Source organism: Scaptodrosophila lebanonensis, unplaced genomic scaffold (genome assembly GCF_003285725.1).
Source record: "Scaptodrosophila lebanonensis strain 11010-0011.00,11010-0021.00 unplaced genomic scaffold, SlebRS2 tig00000112-arrow-arrow-pilon, whole genome shotgun sequence".
Lineage (NCBI taxonomy): Eukaryota > Metazoa > Arthropoda > Insecta > Diptera > Drosophilidae > Scaptodrosophila > Scaptodrosophila lebanonensis.
The window spans coordinates 1,758,858-1,778,775 of record NW_022060574.1 but is presented as its reverse complement, the minus strand read 5'-3'; the positions used below and the strand labels follow the sequence as shown (position 1 = coordinate 1,778,775).

Here is a 19,918-nt window from a genome sequence, read left to right as displayed (position 1 = left end):
ATCCCTATTCGAGAGAAGGGTTCCAGACTTGGCAAATTTGAGGGAGTTACCACATTTAAAGAAGCAAGCCGGCAAGTCGGGCCCCCGCGTGCACAATAATTCAGATGTGGCAAGAGAGGTGCATGCCATATCGCCTTTCGCCGAAGTGGCCAAGAATGGAAGGGGAACGCCGCAAAACAGTCCAAACAGAATAAAAATCCGGTTAGAAATGTCAATCGAAATTCGGTTATAGACTCATTGGTCTCAAACGAATCCTTGCTGCAGGAAAAGTTTGATTGGCTTGGGAAAAAGATTCTGGGCTCCCTAATGGATCAGAATAACAATAATGAAGCTGGCCCGCCAAGAATATTCTGGGAAAAATAAGGGACTTCATAAACGCTACGAACGCAGAGCTAGACGCCGATTTAATCAGAAACGCGTCGGCTCTGGCAAATAATAATTAATATGAAGATCCTACAGTATAACATTCAAAGTTTGACTTACAACAACAACAAACAGCTTTTAAATATGTTCCTTATAAATAATAACATCGACGTAGCAATTCTTGCAGAAATCTGGGTGAGAGATAATTCTGAATGCAGCATTCAGGATTTCAATTTCTACGGAAAACCAAGGGAGGATGGATATGGTGGAGTCGGAATCTATATCAGGAAAAACATAAAATTCAAAATTCTTAAAATACAAAACTGCCTGGAGGGTATAGGAATACAAACACTCAACCTACAAAAGAACATAAACCTATTTGGCAGATATGCAGCTCCTTCGACACCAATCTGCAACATAAAATATGGAGTTTAGGACATTTTCGCGTTCGCGGCCTCTCTGAACAAGGCATCCCTAATTAGCGGAGACTTCAATGCTAAATCTACCACATGGGGTAGTCCTACTAGTGACAGTAAGGGACATAGCATTGAACGGGCCGCCAACTTTTTCTCGTGGTCCAGGTAACGGGTCAGTCTTGGATCTGACCTTCTGCAACTTCAGAAGCCAGGAAGTAAGATGGCAGGCTTTAAGCTGCAAAATATCCAATAGTAATCACCTGCCGGTCATGATCCAACTAAATACGTGCCAAAGAAGTGGTGGGATGAAGATGCAAACAGGCTGTTCCGCCTTAGAAATGCGAGCAGAAAGAAATTTTACTTTTCCAAAAAGCTATTAGATGCGGAAAAATTAATGGAGGCGGAAACAAAACTGCACATTAAGAACTGCCGTAGACTAAATTTTACCAATTTCTTGGGGGATATTACGTCAACGCAGTCATTGTGGAGTGGTGCCAAGCATCTAAAGTTTTACAAACAAATAAAAAAGACAGCTAATACATGGGCCAAAGAGGAAGACGAGGAGTTTTTACAATTAGTAAAAGACACACCAGGTACATCAAGCAATCCACCACAGAGACTGGCTCAAACAACTCAAAATATCACGCCAAACAGTTCCTTAGATTTTGAGGACTTCATTTCGTTTTTGAATACAAGAAGCCCAGCATCGGCATGCGGTCTGGACGGCATATCATACCGGATGCTGCAGAATTTACATAACGCCAAGAAAGTCCATATATTTAAGATACTGAACGGCATATGGCTCAAAAGGATCATACCGGAATGCTGGAGATATATTCGTCTGGTTCCGGTTCCAAAAAGGAACGCTGATACCGCCCTTATTCAAAATCACAGCCCGATCTGCCTTCTGAGTTCACTTCTTAAATCAATTGAAGGACTAGTTAAAATTAAATTTGAGTTTCACATTGCCAGCCGAAGCTTACTGCCGGACAGATCGTACGCTTTTAGGAAAAACAGATCAACCACCCTATGCATCAACGACCTTGTAAACAAGATTCAATGCCTAAAAACCGAAGAATTCAAGGTGGCAGCAGCATGTCTGGACCTGCAAAAGGCGTTTGATTGCGTAGATATCGATATCTTGGAATACAAGCTGAATTGCATGGAGTTCGATATTCACCAAGTTCATTGGATAATTGGTTTTCTTCGAAGCAGATTCATTATAAAGGGCTCTAGCAAGGTGGAAATAAATAGAGGAGTCTGCCAAGGCAGTTGCCTGAGCCCAACTTTATTCAACACGGCAGGGCTTCATAAGGTCAACAACCAAAACTGTCAACTTTTACAATACGCTGATGACTTCTTCCTGAAGTGCTTTCACAAGAAGCTCGATGATGCTGTAGAAATACTGAGCAACAGGATAGAAGAATTCGGAAGTGAATGCAGCGAAACTAATCTGACGTTTAACCCATCCAAGTCAAAGGCCATCCATTTTAGCTCGTACAAAAAGCAATTAAATATTCTATATCAAGGCACTTTCATAAATGAAGTGGAGCAAATCAAGTACCTTGGCCGAATCATCTCGGCTAACAATGCGGCGTGCAGTCATGTCAATCAAGCCATCTCAGAGGGCGGCTGCCAATTTGGGGTCAGCCCTAAACAGGGGGTTCTGCTACACAAGGCTTTTGTTAGGAGCAGACTAGAATATGCATGCTCGTCTTTCAGCAATCTGACTAAGGCAGCTGTAGAAAAAGTCACAAGAAGTACAAGTTTGTACCTTAGGAAAGCTCTGGGGCTTTTAAAATGTACGCCGGTCCCGGTAATATACCACATGGCGGCGGAGCTTCCTCCCAAATGCAGATACAAATTCCTCACAGCCAAGGAATTAGCGAAAGTCTTTGCTTTTAATCTGCCAGTATATAGCTCACAATATAAAGAATAAAATTAATAATTCCAGGATAATGGCGGTAAAAGTGCACTACATACCAGGTCACGTAGGGCTAGAACAAAACAGCATAGTGGATTCGGCAGCAAAGAAAGCACCATCAGAAGGTACGTTCTTGACGGTGAAATGGAGCCTGAAGGATGCAGTGTTTACTATATACAGGAGGATTCATCAGGACTGGGAGAGGGAGTACTCCAGCTTTGCTGCAGAAAAGGACAGAAAATACTGCGCACTTTTCCCGGCAACCGTGAACAAACCTTGGTTTCAGAACGAAAATTGCAAATTAAATCCAAATAATATCAAATTAATGAACAGACTTCTATGTGAAAACTCCTTCGACAAAGTCACTCTCTGACAGCGCAACACATGTTATTTTAGAATGCACAAAGTATAACACAGCACGTCAACGTTACACATCACTAGCAAAATACAACAATGTGCACACTTTTTTCAAGCAAGCGGCCACAGCTGAGTACAATTCACTGGTCAACTTTATAAAAGAAATCAATGTAAAACTTTAAAGACAAGCAAACACTACGAAATAACCCGCGTGGCAATTTCCACTTTACCAATAAGTGGGCGCCCAAATAATTCCACATCACCCAAGGGTATCGTGGTAACTTAAAACAAAAAAAAAAAAAAAAAAAAAGGAAAAATAAATAATAATAAATAATAATAAATAAAATAATAATAATAAATAAATATATAGAGAAGAATGCTAAAAAATGGAGTTTTAGGCAGTCAGTCGCGACGTCATACCGTCGCTTAGAGTTTAAGTTTGATTGTTCTACCCAGTGCCACTGAAGGGGCCTCATTCTATTTCTGGCGCCCAAACGTTTAATTTGAAAGCGACTCTGGCCGGCGAGTATACACGGGCCAGAGCAACGGTTCAAGTGGCGCCCGTGCACGGATCCCTAAAATAAAGTCAGGTTAAATTGAACCGCGACCACGTGGTGAGTTAACACTGTTGAAGCAACGTATGGCAGTGCTAAATGGTGGCGTCCGCGGGCAAACGTCTGTGTGCAGAGGTGAGACAGTGGGGAATCTATGGGAGCGGGAACCTAGGTCGTTACTTCGGGATCTGGAAAAGATGGCAAAAATGAGTGAGGGGGATAACCTAATACCAATGCTACCCATGATCCTCAAAATTTTTTTATTTTAATTGTTTCTTTTTTATGGGAGGTACAGGGTAATTTAGAGTACAGCTCGCTCGACTTTAGCATTCCTTTCTTGTATTTAATTACTTTTATATCGAGTACCCATATTCATACTGTTTTATGTTCTGTAATTGCAGAGTAAATAATGTTGATCTCATGAACCAAGACGATTGGATTACGAGTGGGAAATTCGGATCACGGGACGCCGTTTTGGTTTTTCGTACTAATATTCTAAATCCAAAAATTAGGAAAACTTTGTCGGAAAAGACTTCGGATAAAATTATATTACAAAATAAAAGTGTCGAAGGTAGTGCTGAATCGGCTAGCGATGTACATTCTGAAAAAAACTTCCTATCGGTATCAACTACCAGTCAAATTGTGTTCAATAATACCTCACAACAAAAATTATATATGTCAATCAGAAATCAACTTTCATCAAATTCAATAGTGAAGCTAGGAAGTCAAGTGTCGTGTACTCAAATACATTCATTGTTATCTACAAACGACAATTCAATATATAGTGAATGTGATGCACCCATAATGAATTATGATAAGAAGCTTTCAATAATAACCAACAAAAAATGTTCCGTTCCTTCCAACTTTGACTGTTTAACCCAAAAAAATTGTTCTGATCCTATAGAAAAAACAAATGTCTCTACTAACGAATGTGAAGATAAGGATGCATCTAGTGAGGAAGATGATGAATATAGCATACATATGCCAGCGAACAAACTAAGAATTTCATACAAATTTATTCAATCTGAAACAAAATTATTACGAAAAATATTTAATGTGCATGGCTTAACAGAAGTTCAAGGCGAAAACAATTTTAACTTATTGTGGACTGGTGTTCATTTGAAATTGGACGTTTTAAGAAGTCTAGCACCTTATCAACGCGTAAATCATTTTCCAAGGCAAGTATTTTTATTTTTATATATCATCAAAAATAACGACAATTGCTTACAACTATGTATTATCTTATCTTACCCAAACGGTAAAAGGGTATACTTTTTTAGTGCGAATGCATATAACACACAGACGGAGGTGTGGCAGACCCCCCAAAGAACATATACAAGGTGTTTTCCAAAGTAAAAAAAAAAAAACAGAACAAATGGTTTTTTCGGCAAAATCAGTTTATTTTATGCAAAATAGTCTCCTTCTGCTTCAATACAGCTTTTTGCACGATCCAAAAGCATGTCGAATGAGTGTTTTAGCTCGTTGGCTGGTATGGCCGCCAGTATGCCTTTCATGGGCAAATGAATTTTTCCGAAAAGGTAGAAGTCACACGGTGCCATATCAAGTGAATATGGCGAGTGGTTAATGGTTAAAATGTGATTTTTGGACAAATAATCGGTCACAAGCGTCGATCGATGAGAACAATTTTTGGTCGTCAGTCAATTTGTGCGGAACAAACTGTGCACACACCTTTCGTAAGCCCAAATGTTCGGTCAAAATGCGATAAATCGATGTTTTGGAGATGTTCAATTCTATTTCCATCAATTTCAATGATGATTTCGGCTGATTTTTGATGAATTCACTCAGTTTCGATGGAATTTTCGGTGATCACGAATTTTCATTGGCCCACTTTGAAAACGTTGAAACCACTCGTGCACTCTGCAACGGGATAGGCAATCATCGACATAAACTTGTTCCACCAATTCAAACGTTTCGGTAAAAGTTTTACCAATTTTAAAACAAAATTTAATGTTGGTTCTTTGTTCGAAGCTCATTTTTGCACCGATAACACAAACATACTGACACTTAAACCGCAATACCTTCACTTCCAATCGATGAAATGTCATGAAATTCTCACTGGACAATCGATAAAGATAGCAGATTCTATCGCACCAGTCGACATATAGATAGGGCCACCAGGGGGCGCTAGATTCAAAAGGTCCTGTTTACTTTGGAACACACCTTGTAAATCGTTTATAGTCGGCATACTTGCCATCAAGTGTTGGAAGCTTAATCTTTGGAAGCCTATTATGATGGACCGCAGTTATGCTTGATGTAGAATTTAAAAACGTAGACTCAGAAACAGTTACTCGCTTTTTCTCGTTTATTAACGTGACAATTGCAGCCTTTGTTCCGATGAAAAGTTCTTCAATGCTAGAACTGCCTGTATCCTTGTTATGGATGTCCTCGATTTGTGTTTGTATCTTCATTATCTGACGAAAAAAGGACTCCAGTATTTGTAGGTTGCACTCAAGAACTGGTATTTCAGAAACAGCTCCAGTTACTATTCTGGCCTTTAAACTTTCGATGTTTCTTTCCATTGTAGTTCTCTGCACCCGAAGTTTGATTAAACGTGAATCGTTAACGTCGACGGCCGCCGCTTTCGTCATTAAGGCGGCGTCGGATTGACTCATTTTCATTAATTATCCAAATTAATTATACGCAAAAGGTCACCGCTAATGCCACTTGAAGCTAAATCTCTTATGGAAAATCATTTGTAACAAATTTAACTAAGTTTAACAGTGGCACACACTGTGCGATGCGCGAATTTGGGAATTTGGTTAAAACGAACTAAAAGTAATGCACAACAACAAGAATCATAGCCTAGCGGATCTTTCTAGCGAGTAATAATTTTTGTATGTATTTACCGCTTGATTTTGTGCTCTTCTTAGAGCGCGCTTCTTACAATTTGCGTTGGCGGGAACGGTGTGCAAAGTGGCGGGAACGATATGTAGATTGATCAGAGGGGATGTGCGAGCGGCGGGGGTAGACTTGCAAACGGTGTAATGCTGTCGTCTCAGTTGCTGATCTGTCCAACGGCGTGGCCTTGGTACAGCGGCTATGTTGACCACAGTGCCTTGTGCACTAGTCACAGTTGATTTATATGTAGTTACAGATAATTTTCTGTCCAGCAGCTCGTTGCCCTGAACCAGACGATTACTATGGCGTTCCAATAGTGTTTGGTAATCTGTACTGCAACTATACGATTTCATGAAATCGGCGAATTTTAATATAAAAAATGGAACGAGACTTATCTGTGTCCTGTCATGGTCGCCAAAATGTTCCAGACGTGCTCCCGAGGGGGCTTCGATCCACTTGTGTTTTGTTGAGCTGATTTGTCGTGCTGACCTTTCCGAATTAATTTAAGGTTCGCCAAGGTTGTTTGTGTGTATATGTATATGCAAAGTAATAGTAAGGTAACCAAACGCAGCATTGTCAGACATTTCGAAAATATTTGATCCTTTAGATTTAATAAGTCCAGTGACAGTGGCAACGAAGATTCTTATGCAAGATTATGGAAATCTAAGTTAGACTAGGACCAAGAGCCTTCAGAAGAGAATGTAAAGGCATGGGAAAAAAAAGAACTCCCAATACTAAATTAAATGAAGATACCCAGAATGTTAATTGGAAACAACGCCAAAAGAATTTCGGCGATGCATCTGAGAAAGCGTATGGTGCAGATATCTATATTAAATCAATAGAGTTTAACAATCAAATTAGAATTAACATAGCCGCGTCCAAATTCAGAGTAGCGCAAGTTAAACTTTTAACAATACCAAGTCTTGAATTATGCGCCGTAGTACTTTTAGTTGAGTTAACGAAAAAGGTTACAGATAGTTTGAAAATCCAATTCAGCAAAGTTTTCTACTACAGCGATTCGCAGATTGTGCTTAGCTGGTTAAAGCTTGACCCAGCGTCATGAAAAATATTTATGGCAAATTGAGTTAACTTTATTCAAACAGAAACAAAAAGTGCAAGTTGGCAGTTGAGTCAGAGCATAATCCAGCGGACATCGTGGCTAGAGGTAAATACCCATCTGAGTTAATAGGAAACCAGCTGTAGTTTGAAATGCCGTTATTTTTAAAAAGTAATAATCACCAGTTTCGACATAGTTCAGTAATACTAAATGAAATCCCTGAAAAAAAGACATATAATGCGTTACTTGTTAAAACAGGATCCATATTTAAGGATATCAATCACAAAACCAACTTTAATTTTTTACAAAATGTGCTGGCAATGCACTATGGTTTTTTTGCCCGTTTTCGAAATATTAAGATATTTACCCCAAATTTAGTTTGTACGCATATTTTGGTACCTCAAGACGACATACCAAGTTTGGTTCAGTTTGGGGCACTATTTCATATAGCTGCCATATAACCGATATGGCCGACTTTCACTAACTTCAGTATTTTTAACTGAACCAGAAACTGGCCTATATTTTGCTCACATGCAATATATTTTAGTTCACAAAATATAAATAATTTAATATGAGTTTATTTTACAGCTACAGAGTTTCGTTAATACTGTCCACATTTCAAAAGCTACATAAACAAAACTTTGCACACGTAATTTATATAGAATCTATCTATCTTTAATTTAAATTTCAATCAAATCGGTACATTTTTAGAAAAGTTATTAGCGAAAACATTTCACTTTAGTACTACGCCCACAAGCACAGCATCAAGCTACCTCATCTTCTTCTTTTTGCTTCCGCTATGGGCGTATATAACTCAGTGCTTGAAGTTTGTCTGGGCACAGAGTATTTCAATGTCGGGATTGCTCGACTATAGCGTTTTCTTTCACGGCTCAAAACCGCCATCAACATCAACAATCATGTTAAAAGCAAAACAATTTGTGTTTTTTTTTTAATGGCTTTAAAGTTTGATTACAACTTGGCATGTGTTTTTTAATATAATTGGAGAAGGATTTTACTTTTACCGATATTAACATAATATTGTATTCATCTAAGATGCTTACGTTAATTTTCTGTAATATATTCTGCTTAAATGCGTATTCTGAGTCTTTGTTGCTGCTACAAATGTCAACAATGTTTGCATGCCCAAACAGTAGCTTTGCTGCAACAAACGCCATTTTACAGAAAACGTGCTAATTGGGACGAAGTTCTTTAGTAATTCCATAATAAACATATATTAGTTAGTATTTCCACATTTATAACTTTTTGCAACTCTTTACCATTCAAAAGTACTATTCCACGAAACACAGCGCAACTTATAAAGGCTAATTTAAAAAAAAACACATGAACAACACATGGCACAATTACACGAACACATTTCATCGCTTAAAAACAGTTTTGGACTATAATTTTACATACCTTGATTAACGTTTTCCATTATATAACTTAACTTTTGTGGGTTATTTTCTTAATTCTGCAAGCTCTGAAAGTTTACCAAAAATTGCTGCCAAAATCACAAATACGTGTGTTTCACACAATCAGGTAACTTTGACTGCGCGCCAAGAAAATGGTGTTGCCATATCAGCAGGAATTAATTTAATTTTCGCTTTCTGCCAAAAAAACGGGGATAAAAACCATAGTGCAATGGTAATAATGTTTACAGACAAGTGCAGAAAAAAAGAATTATAAACATGGGTAAGCCATAACAAGTAGAGAAGCTAAAGTCAGGTATCCCGACTTTGAAATACTCTGTACATATGTGTAGAACTAGCAGATCTTGCCCGTCTTTGCTGGTCTAAGTAAAATGTGTTTTTAATTATAAGTTTATTTACTACATGATATTCTTCTTTCGACGCTCTCTAAAGTTTTTTAAAGAGTTCATTTTCCAAATAGCAAATATAGTACAATAAGTACTATGTATGGTTATACGTACATACATATGTACATATGTATCTTCGTTACGCACCGGGCCAGTCCTGACTTAACTGTGTGCTTCCTCAGCACGTTGTACGCACGGACGAGTTATCCCCAAAAAGTCCGACGCGGGACATTTAATTTTGATTTATAAATCGGGACGTCCCGCCAAAATTGGAGCGTTCGGCAACGCTGATATGTACATACATTTAAATTTTTCATGCAGGCGTTATCCGCCTATATGCATACATATATGTATAACACTAATTTGTGTCTTCAATTCCAAATATGATTGTTGTGAATGTAAAAGGTGTGTTTCTGCTTTTGTAAATCGCATGAATACACTCACAAAATAGGCTTAACGGTAAATGACACTTAGATTTGTTCAGAATACATTTTTAGCGTTGTTAGCTAACATTAAAACGGTAAGTCGCTGTAAATATGCGATCAGCTGAGATGCTAGAGATGGGCATGTGTCGGATTCTCTATGTGCTAGAGCATCAAAACTATCGATAGTTGAATCCGTCGTTACAATCAATAATTCCATCGAAGTTTGAATGCAATTACCAGAAAATTTAAATAATAACATCTTATAATTTATTGATATCAATTAGAACAAATCTTATACAAACATACATATGTAAATCTGTCCGCAACGCGAAGCAGAATATGCGTAGGTCCGCTTTCGGTTTCTACTTTACTATCGCTCACGCAGTCGTTGTCTAGCAACGGTAACTGTAGCCTTTTGGCATTTTGCCTTTGAAATTAACAGGCGTGAATGATCAAAACGAAAGAAGAACCGCGAGCCAATGACTTTCTTTTGTTGTTGTTTTTCGTTTTAAAAATTTGATTTAAAACCATAGAACATTATTTATTACAATCAAACAACAGTGCTCGATTGTCCAATGTATACATACTTACATACATACGAATGTACATACATTGTATATATGTATATATATGTGTATATATATGTACATATGCATGCATGTTGCATGTAGAGAACCGCACACATATGTAGACACGAACTGTTGCTTGTTCTGTGTGTGAGTGTGTGTATATGGTGTCCCCAACTATTTGATATTTGCGTTCTTTGTACTTTGTTGTTGCTGCATAAAGTTACTAATGAAAACCCTAATGCAAAATGTATAAACAACAAAAAAATTACTTTTAATAATTTTAAATAATTTTTAATTAATTAACATTTCTTGCTCTGTCAGTGCAAGACGAATGAACAAACATACATACATAGATGTGTACATGTACATAGATATGTATGTGTGTACATTCACACATTAGTGTCTCACATTTTGCTTTGGCTATTTCAATCGTTTGCACGCAACTACACGAACAGCTGCTTGTATGTGTGTGTGTGTGCGTGTATGTATACTTAGTTGTCCCCAACTGTTTGATATTTGGTATTGTTTGTTCTGCCTGCATTTGTAAAATGCATATTTTGATTTAGTTACGTAGATTACAGTCCCCAAATCGATCGGAAAAAGTTTATAACACAAACTTTTCAATTGAAAAGGTGAATAAATATTAAAACCCCAATAATTCAAGCTCCACCATAAATTTCGAAAATCCGAGTAAGCAGTTTTGTTTGTATTCTTTTATAGATTATAAAAATCAAATTTAAAGTTGATCGGTGCAGAAATGCAGAATTTTCAAACAAACTTTGGAGCTCGTTTCCCCCCTTTGGAGCTCAAATTTTCCAAAATCCCTTTTTAATGGGCTCCTTCACTATGATAGGATCCTTGAGCCCAAATTTCAGCTTCCTAGCTTTTACCGTTTGAGTTGTACGTTGATCACCAATCAGTCAGTCAGGACAAACTGTTTTATATATATAAGAGATAATTATGCGTGTATGTGTGTATTTGTGTGTGTCTGTGTATGTCTCGTATGCCTGAACAAAGCAGTAACAACAACAACAGCTGCCCGCACTACTTGGTCTTATGTACATATATGGCTATAACTTCCTGTTAAATCGGCCTATCATGATGAAACTTGGCATTTGGACTTATAATAAATGGAGGTATTTGCCAAGTTTGAGTTCGAAATTCCAAGAATTACGGGAGTTACGATTTGTGGTGGAGGGGGGTGGGTGGGTTAGAGGGAAATTCCAAAATACACATTTTTTGCGTATTCACATAAGGCATCTTGGACTAAAAGTTGGTGTTCCTATGTCTTATAGTCTCCGAGATATAGGCGATTATACGAATTGAAGATCGGGAAAACCCCCATAGGGGGGAAGTGGGGGGGAAAATCAAAAAAAATAAAACAAACTTGCACAGCGTACACATGCATCTTTGTGCAATATTTGGTATTTCTAGCTCTTATTGTCTTATTGTCTCTGAGATCCAGGTGTTCATACGGACGGACAGACAGACAGGGCTAGATCGACTCGTCTTGTCAATTTCAGACTCCACGTAAGTGATCATTTTTTGTTTCGGGTTGCAAAATCATAAACAATACTCTATTAACGTACATTTACAGCTTTCGTTATTTTTTATTCGCACATGTGCGGTAGTGCGAATCGGCAGGACGATCGTGGTCCTGACGAGTTTATGTTAAAGGCCGCTTGTGGTCCTCCTGTTGAACAAGGCGGGATTTGATGTTTGGGTGGACACTCGTGGTCCGTTTAATTAAAGGCACTTGTGGCCCTGCTGCTCCAGTGGACCCTCGTGGTCCAGTAGGTGCTAGTAACACCGGTTGTCCTGGTTGCGCTTGAGTGAAACGACGCAGGACGTTTAGCTTAGTTTGGTACTTAAAAGTAATTAAAAGCTGCACCAGAATCCTGAACCGGATGGTGAGTGCTTGCAGTAACCAAGGAAACCGGCTGGCAATCCTTGGGAGCAAGTAGTTCAACATGGTAGTTGACGTGAAAAAGATCAGCAGTTCCCGTATTGACCCAAATTAACAGGTCGGTCGTTGATAACTTGTATACTGACTTTATTCTTTCAGTTCATTCCTTATATAGCCATGCTTAAAACTAGCTTTTGACTATTTACATTTACCGTTTCTATATATTGTCCAATACTTCTTAAATGAATGTAGGTTGGCCCCGCCTAGCTACGTCAGCTAATCTGCTGGCGGTTTCGCAATAATGTGCAAGCATTGATCGTGAGCTTAAGTATGGTGGTGTCAGCTCGGTTTGAGTTATAACCTTATATGTGCAGTGCACGGAACTATGAGTTATATGTGATTGTTCGTCTTATGTTGGAGTAGCAGAATAATATGTGTCTTATTCTTGCTTATGTTGGCTGGCCAGTGTCAATGCACCTGTAATTCGTGTGCGCGTGCAGACTATGGTGCCAATATTATCTATGTGTTCCCAAACTATTTTATTGAATGCCTATTTGCGCCGCGATAAACGTGTGGTCGACTTCATATTGCGAAATTTTTTCTAGAGGGGGCAACGGTACTCTGACCCACTGCGTACGCCCTTGTAGTCCGTTTTCCTAAATTGTTCATTAATTGTTGTGTTATTTTTAGTGTAAAATTCGATTTTATTTACGAATGAAACCCCTAATGCCAAATGTACTGAACAAAGAAAAAATTACTTTTAATAATGTTAAATATTTAAAAAAAAAATTAACATTTCCTGCCCTGTTAGTGCAAAACGAATGAACACACATATGTAGATGTGTGCATACATTCACACATTAATGTCTCACATTTTGCTTTGGCTATTTCAATCGTTTGCTCGCAACTACCCGAACAGCTGCTTGTATGTGATGACCCACGTCTTCTTGATGAAGCGCTTGGCAGATGTAGTGGATGCCGAAGAATCCGGAAGCAGTACGATGTCGGTTCACGTTTAAATAATTCATTAGGATAGACAAAGCTTTCCAATGTGTGGCCTTTTGGCAATAAAACAAACGGCATAGCTTATGGCGATGTATTTTTAAGGTATTCCACCTGCTTAACGCTAATACAGAACTGAAAATACAAACTGAATAATTGAAAAGCTTAATTCTAAATAAAACGCTGCAAAAGTCATAGTCGGCGAGCCGACTCGGCATAATTATAGGCGATAACGAAAAATCTTGCGACAGCAAGAGCATCAGGATACCGCCACTGACTGTTGCAGCTAGGGCGCTGAACTCAAGAATTGTATGTGTCAGTGCGTGCAAGGGCCGCTTAATAATTAGGTGAGTTTTAGAGTTTTAGAAAAGTTATTAGCGAAAACATTTCACTCTAGTACTACGCCCACAAGCACAGCATCAAGCTACCTCATCTTCTTCTTTTTGCTTCCGCTATGGGCGTATATAACTCAGTGCTTGAAGTTTGTCTGGGCACAGAGTATTTCACTGTCGGGATTGCTCGACTATAGCGTTTTCTTTCACGGCTCAAAATCGCCATGAACATCAACAATCATGTTAAAAGCAAAACAATTTGTGTTTTTTTTGAATGGCTTTAAAGTTTGATTACAACTTGGCATGTGTTTTTTAATATAATTGGAGAAGGATTTTACTTTTACCGATATTAACATAATATTGTATTCATCTAAGATGCTTACGTTAATTTTCTGTAATATATTCTGCTTAAATGCGTATTCTGAGTCTTTGTTGCTGCTACAAATGTCAACAATGTTTGCATGCCCAAACAGTAGCTTTGCTGCAACAAACGCCATTTTACAGAAAACGTGCTAATTGGGACGAAGTTCTTTAGTAATTCCATAATAAACATATATTAGTTAGTATTTCCACATTTATAACTTTTTGCAACTCTTTACCATTCAAAAGTACTATCCCACGAAACACAGCGCAACTTATAAAGGCTAATTTAAAAAAAAGCACATGAACAACACATGGCACAATTACACGAACACACTTCATCGCTTAAAAACAGTTTTGGATTATAATTTTACATACCTTGATTAACGTTTTCCATTATATAACTTAACTTTTGTTGGTTATTTTCTTAATTCTGCAAGCTCTGAAAGTTTACCAAAAATTGCTGCCAAAATCACAAATACGTGTGTTTCACACAATCAGGTAACTTTGACTGCGCGCCAAGAAAACGGTGTTGCCATATCAGCAGGAATTAATTTAATTTTCGCTTAATTAAACAATTTATAATAAAATAAAAATAAAATTTTTTATATTTGGACATCATTTTTTTTGGACTTTCTGCCAAAAAACGGGGATAAAAACCATAGTGCAATGGTAATAATGTTTACAGACAAGTGCAGAAAAAAAGAATTATAAACATGGGTAAGCCATAACAAGTAGAGAAGCTAAAGTCAGGTATCCCGACTTTGAAATACTCTGTACATATGTGTAGAACTAGCAGGTCTTGCCCGTCTTTGCTGGTCTAAGTAAAATGTGTTTTTAATTATAAGTTTATTTACTACATGATATTCTTCTTTCGACGCTCTCTAAAGTTTTTTAAAGAGTTCATTTTCCAAATAGCAAATATAGTACAATAAGTACTATGTATGGTTATACGTACATACATATGTACATATGTATCTTCGTTACGCACCGGGCCAGTCCTGACTTAACTGTGTGCTTCCTCAGCACGTTGTACGCACGGACGAGTTATCCCCAAAAAGTCCGACGCGGGACATTTAATTTTGATTTATAAATCGGGACGTCCCGCCAAAATTGGAGTGTTCGGCAACGCTGATATGTACATACATTTAAATTTTTCATGCAGGCGTTATCCGCCTATATGAATACATATATGTATAACACTAATTTGTGTCTTCAATTCCAAATATGATTGTTGTGAATGTAAAAGGTGTGTTTCTGCTTTTGTAAATCGCATGAATACACTCACAAAATAGGCTTAACGGTAAATGACACTTAGATTTGTTCAGAATACATTTTTAGCGTTGTTAGCTAACATTAAAACGGTAAGTCGCTGTAAATATGCGATCAGCTGAGATGCTAGAGATGGGCATGTGTCGGATTCTCTATGTGCTAGAGCATCAAAACTATCGATAGTTGAATCCGTCGTTACAATCAATAATTCCATCGAAGTTTGAATGCAATTACCAGAAAATTTAAATAATAACATCTTATAATTTATTGATATCAATTAGAACAAATCATATACAAACATACATATGTAAATCTGTCCGCAACGCGAAGCAGAATATGCGTAGGTCCGCTTTCGGTTTCTACTTTACTATCGCTCACGCAGTCGTTGTCTAGCAACGGTAACTGTAGCCTTTTGGCATTTTGCCTTTGAAATTAACAGGCGTGAATGATCAAAACGAAAGAAGAACCGCGAGCCAATGACTTTCTTTTGTTGTTGTTTTTCGTTTTAAAAATTTGATTTAAAACCATAGAACATTATTTATTACAATCAAACAACAGTGCTCGATTGTCCAATGTATACATACTTACATACATACGAATGTACATACATTGTATATATGTATATATATGTGTATATATATGTACATATGCATGCATGTTGCATGTAGAGAACCGCACACATATGTAGACACGAACTGTTGCTTGTTCTGTGTGTGAGTGTGTGTATATGATGTCCCCAACTATTTGATATTTGCGTTCTTTGTACTTTGTTGTTGCTGCATAAAGTTACTAATGAAAACCCTAATGCAAAATGTATAAACAATAAAAAAATTACTTTTAAAAATTTTAAATAATTTTTAATTAATTAACATTTCTTGCTCTGTCAGTGCAAGACGAATGAACAAACATACATACATAGATGTGTACATGTACATAGATATGTATGTGTGTACATTCACACATTAGTGTCTCACATTTTGCTTTGGCTATTTCAATCATTTGCACGCAACTACACGAACAGCTGCTTGTATGTGTGTGTGTGTGCGTGTATGTATACTTAGTTGTCCCCAACTGTTTGATATTTGGTATTGTTTGTTCTGCCTGCATTTGTAAAATGCATATTTTGATTTAGTTACGTAGATTACAGTCCCCAAATCGATCGGAAAAAGTTTATAACACAAACTTTTCAATTGAAAAGGTGAATAAATATTAAAACCCCAATAATTCAAGCTCCACCACAAATTTCGAAAATCCGAGTAAGCAGTTTTGTTTGTATTCTTTTATAGATTATAAAAATCAAATTTAAAGTTGATCGGTGCAGAAATGCAGAATTTTCAAACAAACTTTGGAGCTCGTTTCCCCCCTTTGGAGCTCAAATTTTCCAAAATCCCTTTTTAATGGGCTCCTTCACTATGATAGGATCCTTGAGCCCAAATTTCAGCTTCCTAGCTTTTACCGTTTGAGTTGTACGTTGATCACCAATCAGTCAGTCAGGACAAACTGTTTTATATATATAAGAGATAATTATGCGTGTATGTGTGTATTTGTGTGTGTCTGTGTATGTCTCGTATGCCTGAACAAAGCAGTAACAACAACAACAGCTGCCCGCACTACTTGGTCTTATGTACATATATGGCTATAACTTCCTGTTAAATCGGCCTATCATGATGAAACTTGGCATTTGGACTTATAATAAATGGAGGTATTTGCCAAGTTTGAGTTCGAAATTCCAAGAATTACGGGAGTTACGATTTGTGGTGGAGGGGGGTGGGGGGGTTAGAGGGAAATTCCAAAATACACATTTTTTGCGTATTCACATAAGGCATCTTGGACTAAAAGTTGGTGTTCCTATGTCTTATAGTCTCCGAGATATAGGCGATTATACGAATTGAAGATCGGGAAAACCCCCATAGGGGGGAAGTGGGGGGGAAAATCAAAAAAAATAAAACAAACTTGCACAGCGTACACATGCATCTTTGTGCAATATTTGGTATTTCTAGCTCTTATTGTCTTATTGTCTCTGAGATCCAGGTGTTCATACGGACGGACAGACAGACAGGGCTAGATCGACTCGTCTTGTCAATTTCAGACTCCACGTAAGTGATCATTTTTTGTTTCGGGTTGCAAAATCATAAACAATACTCTATTAACGTACATTTACAGCTTTCGTTATTTTTTATTCGCACATGTGCGGTAGTGCGAATCGGCAGGACGATCGTGGTCCTGACGAGTTTATGTTAAAGGCCGCTTGTGGTCCTCCTGTTGAACAAGGCGGGATTTGATGTTTGGGTGGACACTCGTGGTCCGTTTAATTAAAGGCACTTGTGGCCCTGCTGCTCCAGTGGACCCTCGTGGTCCAGTAGGTGCTAGTAACACCGGTTGTCCTGGTTGCGCTTGAGTGAAACGACGCAGGACGTTTAGCTTAGTTTGGTACTTAAAAGTACTTAAAAGCTGCACCAGAATCCTGAACCGGATGGTGAGTGCTTGCAGTAACCAAGGAAACCGGCTGGCAATCCTTGGGAGCAAGTAGTTCAACATGGTAGTTGACGAGAAAAAGATCAGCAGTTCCCGTATTGACCCAAATTAACAGGTCGGTCGTTGATAACTTGTATACTGACTTTATTCTTTCAGTTCATTCCTTATATAGCCATGCTTAAAACTAGCTTTTGACTATTTACATTTACCGTTTCTATATATTGTCCAATACTTCTTAAATGAATGTAGGTTGGCCCCGCCTAGCTACGTCAGCTAATCTGCTGGCGGTTTCGCAATAATATGCAAGCATTGATCGTGAGCTTAAGTATGGTGGTGTCAGCTCGGTTTGAGTTATAACCTTATATGTGCAGTGCACGGAACTATGAGTTATATGTGATTGTTCGTCTTATGTTGGAGTAGCAGAATAATATGTGTCTTATTCTTGCTTATGTTGGCTGGCCAGTGTCAATGCACCTGTAATTCGTGTGCGCGTGCAGACTATGGTGCCAATATTATCTATGTGTTCCCAAACTATTTTATTGAATGCCTATTTGCGCCGCGATAAACGTGTGGTCGACTTCATATTGCGAAATTTTTTCTAGAGGGGGCAACGGTACTCTGACCCACTGCGTACGCCCTTGTAGTCCGTTTTCCTAAATTGTTCATTAATTGTTGTGTTATTTTTAGTGTAAAATTCGATTTTATTTACGAATGAAAACCCTAATGCCAAATGTACTGAACAAAGAAAAAATTACTTTTAAAAATGTTAAATATTTAAAAAAAAATTAACATTTCCTGCCCTGTTAGTGCAAAACGAATGAACACACATATGTAGATGTGTGCATACATTCACACATTAATGTCTCACATTTTGCTTTGGCTATTTCAATCGTTTGCTCGCAACTACCCGAACAGCTGCTTGTATGTGATGACCCACGTCTTCTTGATGAAGCGCTTGGCAGATGTAGTGGATGCCGAAGAATCCGGAAGCAGTACGATGTCGGTTCACGTTTAAATAATTCATTAGGATAGACAAAGCTTTCCAATGTGTGGCCTTTTGGCAATAAAACAAACGGCATAGCTTATGGCGATGTATTTTTAAGGTATTCCACCTGCTTAACGCTAATACAGAACTGAAAATACAAACTGAATAATTGAAAAGCTTAATTCTAAATAAAACGCTGCAAAAGTCATAGTCGGCGAGCCGACTCGGCATAATTATAGGCGATAACGAAAAATCTTGCGACAGCAAGAGCATCAGGATACCGCCACTGACTGTTGCAGCTAGGGCGCTGAACTCAAGAATTGTATGTGTCAGTGCGTGCAAGTGCCGCTTAATAATTAGGTGCGAGGGTTACTTGTTAACTACTCCCCCCTGAAGACCACGACCGTCCTCGGTCGTGTTGAACCTATCAATGGCTCTCTGCATATCCTGCGAATCTCACCTTCGCCTCAGCACCTGGTAAAGGAGCAGAGAGCCGCTGCAGATGAGGCACTCCAGCCGCAAACCAGACCTTGGGTGACCCGGCCGACTTTCTTGTATCATCGGCGATGTTCTCAAAGTCCGCCAAATCACTGGAGTGCCTCAAGTAGTCCCTCTGCTTCCACATCAGAGCATTCCCGTCTACAACAAGTATGTAGCCGGAATGTGAATAGTCGATAATCCGAGCGTTCGCTATTGCTATGATAGAGAGGATCGCGCCCTCAAACCTGCAAGAGAGAAAATGGGCTGTGAGGCTCTTGTCTCTTAGTTCTATCGTTAACCTACTGAATTTTTTGTGATTAACCTAATTTATACCTAAACTCTTTAATGTCTCCGAAACGAGGAAAGCTTATCTAAGGTTGTCCTTATGGACCCCCCCTCCCCGTAATCAGAACCGACGTTCCCATGTCTGCTTGTATTTTTCCCCAGAGCACAACCTGTTGAGCTCTTGCTATTCGTTCATGTATGTCCTGGCGGAACTCGTCCGACGTCGCATGTATGACTTCAATAGGAGTTTTATCAGTGACTGAGTGCAAAGTTTTGTTGTACTCCACTGTTGCCCTCAAGACCAACTCTACCGTTTCATTGATTTTCTTGCCAATTCTAAGGCATCGTGCAATCTCTGTCAGAGTGCTGTAGAAACGCTCCACCTGACCATTTGAAGAGCTGTGTAGGGGAGCTGCGTTCACGACATCTATACCGTAGCTATTTTTAAGCAAAGACGTGATTGTCTCATTCTGATAGTTGG

The 19,918-nt window shown here is 38.4% G+C and overlaps 1 protein-coding gene across 2 annotated transcripts in view; it reads left to right on the top strand.

Moving 5' to 3' along the window:
* The window catches only part of LOC115628197 (tubulin polyglutamylase ttll-4), a 213,988-nt gene that overhangs the window by 119,013 nt on the left and 75,057 nt on the right, over nt 1-19,918 (top strand). For both annotated transcript variants that reach the window (XM_030524192.1, XM_030524191.1), the window contains one exon: nt 4,016-4,792. In XM_030524192.1, the coding sequence (XP_030380052.1) occupies nt 4,016-4,792 (777 nt within the window). The remainder of the gene's footprint in view (nt 1-4,015; nt 4,793-19,918) is intronic.